At 44.7% G+C, this 12,500-nt stretch overlaps 1 protein-coding gene across 1 annotated transcript in view; it reads right to left on the bottom strand.

Annotated features, from left to right (window-relative positions):
- Nucleotides 1-12,500, bottom strand: part of bcar3 (BCAR3 adaptor protein, NSP family member) — a 59,661-nt gene that overhangs the window by 41,899 nt on the left and 5,262 nt on the right. The window contains exons 2-3 of the mRNA XM_030372895.1: nt 8,486-8,684; nt 7,924-8,178 (exon numbers count right to left, since the gene is read on the bottom strand). Of these exons, the coding sequence (XP_030228755.1) occupies nt 7,924-8,178; nt 8,486-8,676 (446 nt within the window). The 5' untranslated portion in view covers nt 8,677-8,684. The remainder of the gene's footprint in view (nt 1-7,923; nt 8,179-8,485; nt 8,685-12,500) is intronic.

Genomic DNA, 12,500 nt, shown 5'->3' with positions numbered 1-12,500 from the left:
AACTGTGGTCCAAGCTTTCACGAAGGCAGGAATAATCACTGAACTGCCAGGCAACAGCAGCGACACTAACTCCGATAATGACGAGAGGGAGCTGGGCATGTTGGATGCCGTACTCGCCCAACTGTTCAATTCGGACACTGAAGAAGAACAATTCGAGGGATTCGTGGACGGGGAATGAACTGAAAAAGTGAGCTTTACATTTTATGCGTAACTGAACAATGTTGAGTTATGCACTAACGTTTGAATTAGCTGTATCAGACTGTGTTTCTTTTACGTGTTTACAACTGAACAAGGATGGGAGATATTGTTAATATGCACATTAACGTTTGAACATCGTTACCATGGGAGTGAACGGAGTTGTCAGAACGCTTAATAAATTTTGACTTTATCTGACTGTTTTGTTGACATTCCCTTTAGCACAGCTCCATCTAGTCGATGCATAACGCAACCCCAGTCAAACGTTTGACTGCAGTATCTTCTATTCTATGCGCCTTATAATCCGTTGCGCCCTATATATGAAAACAGTTCTAAAATAGGCCATTCATTGAAGGTGCGCCTTATAATCCGGTGCGCCTTATAGTGCGGAAAATACGGTAGTATTGAAGGTGCGCCTTATAATCCGGTGCGCCTTATAGTAGGCGTTAAAAGTGGCGTGGGCGTCTTCGACGGTAATACGGGTATTTTCCGACGTCATTCTGGCTGCCTATGGCTGCTTCCCCTACTTCCCCCATGGCTTCCCCTCCTTCTCCTCCTCTTCTTCTTTTCCTTCTCCTTCGTTAGGTTCTGGCAGGCTAGACATAGCAAAGGCGCATTACTGCCCCTACAGGCCACAAATAGAAGTTTGGATAGCTCACAAATCTCGCGAGACAGATTTTTAACGCGACGGGTAATATCGTCGAGTTTAATCTCGCGAGATCCCGTGGCACGAGATCTCGTCACACCCCTATAGTGCAGAAAATACGGTAGCCCTCGTTTGTATTTCTTTCGAAATGGTGAACTTTTGCATGGTGCCATCTTCTATGTCAGATCCAGTACCCTCCACCATTGTACTTCAGTTGTATCAACAGCCTCTGTTAGCTTAGCTTCAGACGCTGTGGATGTTAGTTTCTGCTGGTGAAGTCCCACCCACTGGCACTGCTCTAATAGGTCTGTAGCGTCAGTGGGTCCCACCCCCTAGAGGGGGGTGGGACTAGTGGTTGTAGTCTTACGAGAATCATCCCCTCTTACACTTCCTATTTTCTTGTACGCAAAAACCGTCATATTGCGTCATTGTAAACAGGAAGTATTGGAGAATGATACAGATCTCTCCAGTCTCTCCAGAAAATAAGGGAATGATGCTCGACCATTCAAAAATATGAGTGGGTTTCTAACGATACAAAGCTTAAGTGAAATGGGTGAAGTTGCCCTTTAAACGTTGGGTATGGAATTCTCTTTTTTGGCCATTTTTGCAAAATTACTTGAAATACTTATCATAACCCACTTACAGCCACTGACTTAGAAGTACTGACATGAAAATTTAAAAGTACTGGCAAGTCAATCATCTGTGGAACGGGCAGGGCTCGAAAAACTCCAGCCAATGATTTCCAGACCCACTGAGTGGCATTGGACTAGCCTAGAAATCTAGACGCCCCCTAGTGGCAGCAAATTGAATTTGCAGCCAGGGAGGTCTAGCCTTCTGTTGTCGTTTTTCACTGCTGGAAACAGAAAATGTGAGAGGCCAATAAGATCGTGAGGGGCGGAATCGAGCCGAATGACGACAGAGCTGCGACGGTTCCATGTAAGAGGTAAACAATAATGGCTGCTGCTGCTGGCGAACAGCTGTCTTTCAACTCGGCTTTGGCCGTGACTCTTCAGGACTTGAAGTTATAATTTTCTTTGAGAAATGAACAAAGAACTGCGCTGAAGTCTTTCCTGAAAAAGAAAGATGTATTCAGAGTTTTGCCGACCGGTTACAGTAAAAGTTTGATTTACCAACTAGCTCCGCTGGTGGGGAAACGTATGGGACTCTGCCACAGCCCACTTGTGATTGTTGTCTCACCACTGATAGCGCTTATGGAGGACCAGTTAAAGGAGGCGGAAAAATAACAGCTCTTCCTCCTGGACTTGCAGGCTTATGGCATAACTTTTTTAAGGCCCTGGGTGTCTTCGACGGAGTAGGCTCACGGTCTCGTTTCTGAGCGCTATCTGAACGACCTGTCATGGGTTCTACTGCGGAGGCTTCCTCGATCATTTAATCCTTCACCCATCTCCGGCACAACGGCAAGTCACGTTCCATTCTCGATAAAAGAGTGAGACACTTACTACAAATTCGGATCGACTTTGCCGGTGTTGCCACTACCGTCACGCCAACATGCATCAATCTCTCGGCAATACTAAATTTTTTCTGTCTTTCGGAGATGTTCGATGAATGTACAAGCACGCCCACAATTCTCAGGTTATTCCGGCAAAAATGGCAACAGTCGTAGGTCCCCATTCTCTCAATCCACCATTCGCAACACTTCCCCATGGAAATATCCGTTGCTCTGACTACGTCACCTTCTTCGTTGCTCTGATTGGTTGTAGCGCTATCCTATTGCGTGCAGAGGGAACTTGAAAGACAACCGTTTATCCCGCCCCCACCGTACGAGACCAGAGATCTTTCCGATATGGGTCTGGCTTGCCAGGCTAGCATTAGACAGTAAGAACGTCAATCAAACAGTCGTACTGCCTTCCCCCTCCCCCGCTCCCCGCGCGACCCCTTCGTGCATGTACTCAAAGCTCGTGACCCAGAGCAAGCCTCTGTTTGTTGTTATCCTGCGGTAGCTACTGGAGCTAGCTAACTAGCTAATGGCTCGCTCTCGCGCATCTGTGTTCGCTCGTGCATGATTGCGCGTCCATGTAATTGGAATGGGTGGAGTCAGAGTCAGCGTTGAAGGAGAGGGGGTAGGACCATTTGAGTTGTGTATTTTCAAAAACTGCTGGCGTTTCGCAAATCCCATACCCAACCTTTAAGAGTTGAAAGTGTAACCCAGTAGAAAATTGGGCCCTGTTATATTATTTCCATATTATATACTTATTTGTCAAAGTTTCCCCTCTCTGTACTTCGTCTTTACTATTCCCTTCATTCTCATATTTTTAATCTGTTTGGTTTTTAAGCTGTCCATCAGTGATTTTGCTCATACTGGAGTCTTATTGGCTGTATCTAAGAAGACAGACCTCCTAATGGGTAGGGAAGTAAGCCCCGCCTTTCACATAGCTGTCGTCAATGCGCAGCCAGAACGCTAACACCAGTAGACAAGTAAAACGAGCTGAGAAAACGATTCAAATTGGAGAAAGTGTCAGTTATAAAAATGTATAAAAAACGGAGTGGTAGTTGAAGGAAAACAAAACCGAAGTGAGAGAGAGGGAATTGATGACCAAGCGCCAGGAGTTTTATTATTTTCGGCAGAGTCTTGGCTAGGTTTTTTGGAGTCCTTGGAAACCCTTGAGAATCTGGATCGAGCTAGTGAAGATACCTCCTTATCCAAAAGATTGGACCGATATCACCTGTGCCGAGGAGGATACCAATCTTCCTTTACATCCATCACTTGAGCATATCAGGTGAAAGTGCTCTGAAGCGCCACACATGACCAATTTACTTTTACTTTTTGACTTCTGACTTGACATTCCCCTTTTTTGACCAAAGTATGCTGATCTGGCCGAACCAAGGAAATTAAAGGAACACTTTGTTTTTATTTATTTATTTTTCAGCAATTTTATGGAGTTAAAAGATAATTGTTTCTGACCTAAAGTTAGGGTCTAAATTGTGGCATTCCTGAATATACTTTATTGCACTGAGATCTATTTTATTATTTTTTCTACAAGGTTGAATACAGTTAATCTAAAATTAACCTGTGGCTCCAGTTAATCATTGTGTTGTCATTTTATTCTTTCCCTCCTTACGAAGCTAGTGACTAGTCCATATCTGAGTACTCTACTGCCCACTAGGGTTACAAAAGCATGGCAGAGCAAAACTGAATGGACAAAGAGAGGGAGGCAAAGGGACACAAAGAGAATGAGAGAGAGGCAGAGAGAGAGAGAGAGAGAGAGAGAGAGAGAGAGAGAGAGAGAGAGAGAGAGAGAGAGAGAGAGAGAGAGAGAGAGCGAGAGCGAGAGATCCAGACAATTTCGGCTGACAACAGCTGGGGTTTTTCTGACCATAGTGCTGAAACAGCTAGAGGGTCTGGGATGTATTTTTCCCTCCCTTGACCTCCATGCTGACCCCCAGACATATTAAGAGGAAGATAAAACGAGGGACAGACAGAGTGACAGAGAGACAGAAGAAAGGGGAGATGTGGGTGTAACAGAGCAGGAATGAAAGAGGGGGAGAGAGAGAGAGAGAGAGAGAGAGAGAGAGAGAGAGAGAGAGAGAGAGAGAGAGAGAGAGAGAGAGAGAGAGAGAGAGAGAGAGAGAGAGGACATGAGACAAGCACCAGTCTTTTAACTGAGTCTATCTCGCCGCAGTTGAAGGGTGTGTGTGTGTGTGTGTGTGTGTGTGTGTGTGTGTGTGTGTGTGTGTGTGTGTGTGTGTGTGTGTCTGTGTGTGTGTGTGTGTGTGTGTGTGTGTGTGTGTGTGTGTGTGTGTGTGTGTGTGTGTATGTGTGGTTGTGTGTGTGATTGTGTTTGTGTCACAGTAAATTTGCGTCATTGATTAGAGTGTGAAAACCTCCTGTGGACACTGAGGAACCTGTTGCCTGTGGCCCTGTTGGCCCCCAAGTTGTCACAGGGGGGCAGTACAACTGAACTTGGACAGTTCACAGACTGGCAGTGGCATGAAGACCAGAATAGGTTATAGCAGTTGATTACTAATGTATATATCAACTTGATGTTAACTTGCTATCTTAACTTACTTCATCTATTTTTTAATTAAGACTGTACACACACCAAGCGGCCAGTGCCATTCAGGATTGGAGAGATGCGGTTCTCGAGCCCACCAATGGAGGGCAGCGTGGTCTCCTCTGAGCATGTTGCTTCCTTACGTTATCACTGCAAGGTGCATCATCTCTTTGCAATGTATTTCTTATCTCATTGCTAGCGCTACGGAACGCTCCGGCCTGCTGTAGACTTAGACTTGTAAGGTCACGTCCTTCAAACTCCCAAATAGCTCCTTGACTTACCATGGGCACTAGCCCTAAGAGGTCTGTCATCTATCTGTAATGTAGATTTGAGTATATAATATGCTGCTGTGTATAAAGAAAAGAGTATGACCAATCTTTATCCTTCTCACTTTCATTCTCGTCCTCTTGTACTCCCCTCCCTCGCCCTTTCTCTTTCCAGCTGGTCTCATTCTTTGCTTTTCCCTTCTTAACCTTTCGCCACATTCCTGTCTCCACTCTCCCACCCACCCGTTAGTCTCCCTTGTTGCTAATAGACACAGATTTTGAAAGAGTGAAAAATGTGCCAACCAAAACTAAAGCTTATAATATGGTCAACAAATTTCATAATTTGATTGGATCTAGTCTTGATTTCGAGTTGGGAACAATTCAAATTAAAGAATGACACAAAAAGGCTAAAAGATGAAGACTAGTATATGGAACGTATGTAGTTTGTTATGAGGAAGATAATCAGGTAGAACAAAGAGTTAATAGAACTGCCCAACCCTGAGGTAAAAAGGTACCCTAATTGCTGAAACACCCACTCACACACCACACACAGACACAGACACAGACACAGACACAGACACACACACACACACACACACACACACGCACACGCACACGCACACGCACACAAACACACGCACACACACACACACACACACACACACACACACACACACACACACACACTCACACAAACAGCTTGCTACATCAGATATCGTCTGTTGTAACTCTACACTAAGATTAAAAAGTGAAGTGAACACACATGCAAGTATGTGTGTGCATTTGAGTGTGTGTGTGTGTGTGTGCGTGTTCCCTCTGAAGTTGAGCAGCGACATGCCCTGAGGGCTCCCTTTATGGCTTTCTCTATCTTCTCACTCAATCCAAATCCCTTTGGTCCTTCTCAATCTCTATCTCTCTCTCTCTATCTCTCTCTCTCTCTCTCTCTCTCTCTCTCTCTCTCTCTCTCTCTCTCTCTCTCTCTCTCTCTCTCTCTCTCCCTCCTGCCCCCTCTCTCTCAATCTCCCCTTTGCTCCATCACTCGTTCTCTCTCCACTTTTATCTGTCTGAGATTAATTTCTGATTAAAAGCATGCAGAGTGCAGCCAAATATAAACACGCATCAAGGTTGATTAAAGCAAAACATGATGGTGGTGCCATGGTAGTTTGTCTTTGTAGTCCAAGGAAAAGGTGTAGTGGACAAACACCAGCGCAGGTAGATGCTTCCAGCCCCTGGATAAGACCACCATGCACCCAGAGTAAAGACACACTACTTAACGCCGAAAGCAGGGCACCCTTATCACAGCCTCTATTTTGCATGCGCATACCAATGTGTATGAGTTATATTCGATTCAGATTTAACGCAACCATATTCTATAATGGCCCTCCATTTGTGTTCATATCGAAAAAAACTTTGAAGAAATTTTAAAAAGGAGGTAAGGTGATGAGAAAGGGGTTTGTTAAAAAAAGAAAGAACACAGCTTATGTTCAACGTTTTACGTTTTATTCCTCAAGACTTGAGTTAAAGTTAAGTCTTGGAGAATCAACTTTAAATAAGTTTGAACACTTTCAGGACTTTTACAATTTGGGATATAAACTCCTTTGTTGGCCTTGATTTCTATAAACAGCTAGCTACTGCCTGGCATGCCTCACTGATTGTATCCCTGCTGCTTAATTGCCTGCTATACTGCTTGCTTGTCTACCTGCCTGCCTGTGTGCCTGTGCCTCTTAGGGATGGGTCGGTCGCAAACGACCCATCATAACGAACGAATCCCGAAGGTGAACGACGAGAACTGATCCCCAAAATAAGAGAACTGATTCTTTGATTATTTTTTCTTTTTTAACATAAGACCAAAATATGGTCACGAAAATAAAATATACAAACGAACATAGCTCCGTCTCCCCGTGACCTTATATTGATTGAGTCTAAAACTTTCTCAAAGATTCAGCTAATGAGAGTACTACAGCAGGTAGCAATCGCGTTGCCATGGCACATGGGTAAGCAAATGACAAGGCACTGCCACACAAGTTAACTAATGATCGCTGTAGGGTTCAATATCATGCAAGCACTTAATATGTTGTCTTTTTATTTTGTTCTACAATACAATTGCATGCTTTAATAAAGTACTGTTTTACCTACCATGAAAATGGTCGAACTGCGTTGTATAGGCAAATGCTACAGAAATTCACTTATTTTGTTTTCCGAGCGCAGCATGACTGAAAACCTTTTTTAGTTTCTGTTTTTTCCCCCCCTCGTTTCGACCGCGCAGTGCGGTTCGATTCGGTGCGGCTTGGCGCAGCTCACCCTTATGGTAGGGCAGGCTGTGAAAAAGCCTAAATTAGCAGGCGTAGCCAATACTTATAAGCAATGGGTGGGGGGGGGGGGGGTGCGGGGCCAGACACCTGTGAGATTATCTGACAAATTACATGATCTGACTTAAAGAACAAATCAAACGAACGAATCAAACGAAAGAATCGCGATAGTGAACGGAACTGAAAGAACTGATTCCCGGAAAAGAATCATTTTTCATATCCCTAGTGCCTGTCTTTGTGTCCTCCTACTTCACCTGGATCATGAAGTTGTAATTGCTTATTTGAAAAAAGCGACGTCAAAGACTGCTACTTAATGGTCCTTACGGAAAAGAATAGAACGGGTCTTTATTTCTCCCCCAGGGAAATTTGTCCTGTACTTCCAGGAGTCAGAAATTACATAAGATAATTAAGTTAATGAACATTTAAATAGGAAAACACAGATATCAAAACACTATTAAGTTTAGCATCATTATATGTTAAGGATTATGGTTTACCTGTAACCCTTGAAGTCGTCATTAGCATTGTTGACGAATTGCGATGACATGGGTTGACGAACGTGCGCTGGAACCAATGGCGTGTGAACGTGTGAGTTGGATTGATTGGCTCGTGGGTCCCATGTGTAGTGGCCTTGGGCATGGTTATCATTAGCCCCGCCTCTCTTGCGCCGAGGCAGAGTTCCGTGAATGGAGACTGTGTGGTAGGCGGCATTGGGCAGCTCTGATTGCCCAGTGCCCTGTCCTGAATTAGTTCTGTACAATGGAGAATGTGTGAAAGAGGAAAATTTAAGCATAAACAAACTGGGCCTACTCATTTAATATCATTCAATGAAATCAATACATTTAATATCATTAAATGAGCATTAGTTCACTTCTCAAATTGCCGAGATGACTAATTAATAATTTTTACCTGATGTAAGACTTATGCAGTAAAATTGAATGATGCTATCATGGTTTCTACATTGTGTAAAATGAATGCAGCTAACTAACGATGAAGAACAACAACAAATAAAGTTCATTTTGTAAGGCTGCTATGAAGACAGAAGACAGAAGGGCGTACCCGTTTCTGGAGGAACTGATGAGCTCCATGGAGGAGGTGAGGGATGCCTGGAGCCTCCTGGAGGTCATTGGGCTGGCCCCAGACACACCCAGTGGACCCCTGGGCTCCCCCGGCCGGGCGGGGCCTCCTCCTAGGGCATGCTGTGTGTTGAGGGACCTGGGTAGGCTGGCAAAGCGTCCCTCAGCCATCATCCTCAACTCTGCGGACAGACAGAGCAACGGGTATGAGACACACTGGGATTGCTGTGTGAACTGCTCACACTCTATGTTTGTAGGTCCGTGAAACCCCGAGGCACCAAAGGAGGGCTGCGTTGCATCGCTATCAGCGTCACGGCAACCTGCCGTGACACACGCTCCACAGGGAGCGGGATGAAATGTTTCTTTGTGCATGGAAAATAATCAATGTGCGAATAATGATGACTGATGACAGAACGTTCATCAGACACAATGCTGACGTTTCCGGTGGAGCTGAGCAGTAATTGTCCCTGAATGAACGCTCAGAACAAATCAGACAATATCTTGATACCTTATTTTCTTACGTTTTTTGGGTTTGTTAAAACATTTATGTACACGGTTCATCAACACATTAAATTAACAAAGTGGTTATGTCGTATTGCTTCATGCCACTCTTTATTAATCAGGCTAATAAGCAGCAATAAAATATTCCCATTTGCATTATGTGTTCCTGAAGGTTCTGTTCACAACTTGTCCAATCTGAGGAGCGAGACAACTAAACCAGGCAGCATTAACAACAAAATCCTATTTTATCCTATTGTATTAGGTAACAATCTAATACAAGATTGTATTATTATGGCAACACCACTTAGTAAGAGATACCATCTAAGAACACACAAACACGCGCACACACAAACAACATACCCACACACACATACACACACACGCACGCACACAAACACACACACACACACACACACACACACACACACCAACAAACATCCCCCCCTACACACACACACACACTTATACACACAAACACCCACGTATACACACAAACAAACCCACGTGCCTTTAGACCAGGGCACAGGTAATGTAGGCTACTAAGATGACCGATGGTCATACATAACACACACCCACACACACACACACACGCGCACACCCACACACACACACACGCGCACGCACGCACGCACGCACGCACGCACGCACGCACGCACACACACACACACACACACACACACACACACACACAGACACACACACAAACATCACCTGATAACTGATACTGACTGCTGGACATCACATGACACATCTCACAAATTCCAAGGCCTTTTCTGAAGTTATCCATCCTGAAACTGAGCCCATTCCTGGTGATGTCGCTATGATTTATCAATAGCTGAACGTGAACATACCTCCTAGGATGCTCATCTACTCATAGACACCTATATGCATCGCAAACTGAGTTGTTTTAGTTATCAAGAACAATGCAAAAATTGTACACTATGATGATTTAAATATCCTTGAACAAACAAATGGTCCCCATCTCATGCAGGGGTCGTGCTGTCTGAACTATTTCAGTTCACACTGTGAGTTATGACAGATTTCCAAATTTGTCTTTCAAACTGTGTGACCAATGAAGTGAACAGAAGTGTGCCACGTTCCAACCTCACAGATATGAAATACATTTTTTTCTGATATGGAAAAAACATAAATGATCATTGATACATTTCAGCATCCTTTGATAAAGTATGGAGGTTTTACAGACAGACATACAGGCAAAAATACGCTCAGAGGGACAGGCAGACAGACATATAACATGCAGGGTACTTTTGACGGATGCTAGAGCATTGACAGGAGTTGTAACAGGAAGGCATCGCCTCTGAATCATTCACCACATCACAATTAGTCACACGCTGCACAGACAAAACGATCTTCTGACCAACGCACAACATTTCAATCTCGCTGACCGAAACAATCTGCCTCATCACAAACGTTCTAGTCGGCGCGTTGTAAAAAAACATTTAGACAGTGTTTTTAGGAGCTACCATCGCTCTCAGAACTCAACCGATGCAGATGTCAGTTAGACACCATTCTAATACAGCTCCATTCATTGGTCATACAGTTTGAAAGATAAATGTCACCATAAATCACAGTAGTATCAAAGTTAGTATCATAGGAAAATATTTGTGGCCATGTCTGTGTATGTGTGTGTGCGTGTGTGTGTGTGTGTGTGTGTGTGTGTGTGTGTGTGTGTGTGTGTGTGTGTGTGTGTGTGTGTGTGTGTGTGTGTGTGTGCGTCTGTGCGTCTGTGCGTCTGCGTCAGTGAGTGTGTGTGTGTGCGTCAGTTATGTTTCGTGCTGAGAGATCATAAATGGGACTATTTTTAACATACACGTCCATGTCCTGGGATGTTTGACCCTAACCTGACGCGCCATATATGCTTCGTTACATAGATCTGTCTGTGAAGTCGTCCTTGCAAACTTTTCGGAACAGGGCAGGCACTTTCAAAAAATATTGACTGTTTATTGTATGAAATATCTGCCTATCCCCGTCTGTCACGTATCACGTAGATCTCCTAGCTCCTTACATGAGCTACTGATTGGAACTAACCACTGGTGATTGAGACACAAATAATAATAATAATAATAATACATTTAATTTAGAGGCGCCTTTCAAGACACCCAAGGTCACCTTACAGAGCATATAGTCATCATACATTATTTAAAAAACAAGACATTGTGTAAAAAATAAATAAACATAAGCAATAAGAAATAAATAAAACAAAAACAAGACAAAACAAAACAAAAAAACAATCAAAACAGTGATCAGTTAGACGTTGTGTGCGAGTTTGAACAGGTGAGTTTTGAGTTGTGACTTGAAGGTTGTAATGGTGTCTGATTGTTTTATGTGTGGGGGGAGGGAGTTCCAGAGCCTGGGTGCTGAACAGCTGAATGACCGGGCACCCATTGTAGTGAGTCGTGATGTGGGGATACATAGTAGTCCAGCAGAGGTTGAGTGGAGGGAGCGGGAGGGAGTGTATTCTTGGAGGAGGTCACAGAGATAACTGGGGGCTAGGTTGTGGAGAGCTTTGTAGGTGAGGAGTAGGGTTTTGTATTGGATACGGTAGTGTACTGGGAGCCAGTGAAGTTGAATGAGGACAGGGGTGATGTGGTCAGATGATTTGGTGCGGGTGATGATCCGGGCGGCTGAGTTCTGAATGATCTGCAGTCTGTTGATGAGTTTGGTGGGGAGTCCGGTGAGGAGGGCGTTGCAGTAGTCTATGCATGATGTGACAAATGAGTGAACTAGGATTTCAGTGCTGGATTGGGTCAGTGATGGGCGGAGTCTGGCGATGTTGCGGAGGTGGAAGAATGCAGTCCGGGTGATGTTGTGAATATGGGGTGCGAATGAGAGGGTGTTGTCCAGGATGACACCGAGGCTCTTGACTTTGGAGGTGAAGGGTACTGGGAATCCATCGATAATTATGAGTGGAGCTGGGGTGTGTTGTGATTTAGTGAGGGTGGATTTGGATCCGATGAGCAGGGCCTCGGTCTTGTTTCCATTGAGTTTCAGGAAGTTCCTGCTCAACCAGCTCCGGATCTCTTCCAGGCACGTGATGAGGGAGGTGGGGGGGATGGCAGCGGTGGGTTTGGTGGAGATGTAGACCTGTGTGTCGTCAGCGTAGCAGTGAAAATGGACCCCATGGTGACGGAGGAGTGTGCCCAGCGGGAGGAGGTAAGTGGTGAAGAGGAGTGGACCCAAGACTGACCCCTGGGGGACACCCAGTGAGACACCTGAACACCCAGACTTGTGGTTGCTTAGTTGAACAAATTGTTGACGGCCGGTGAGGTAGGATGTAAACCAGGAGAGTGCAGCACCAGTGATCCCAATACCAGCTAGGCGGTCCAGGAGCAGAGGGTGGGAGATGGTGTCGAATGCTGCGCTGAGATCGAGGAGGATGAGAATGGTGAGTAATCCAAAGTCGGCTGCAAGGAGGAGGTCGTTGGTGATTTTGACTAGGGCTGTTTCAGTGCTGTGTTTTGGACGGAAGCCAGATT

Source organism: Gadus morhua, chromosome 12, assembly GCF_902167405.1.
Source record: "Gadus morhua chromosome 12, gadMor3.0, whole genome shotgun sequence".
Classification (NCBI taxonomy): domain Eukaryota; kingdom Metazoa; phylum Chordata; class Actinopteri; order Gadiformes; family Gadidae; genus Gadus; species Gadus morhua.
This window is presented reverse-complemented; position numbering and strand designations above follow the sequence as displayed.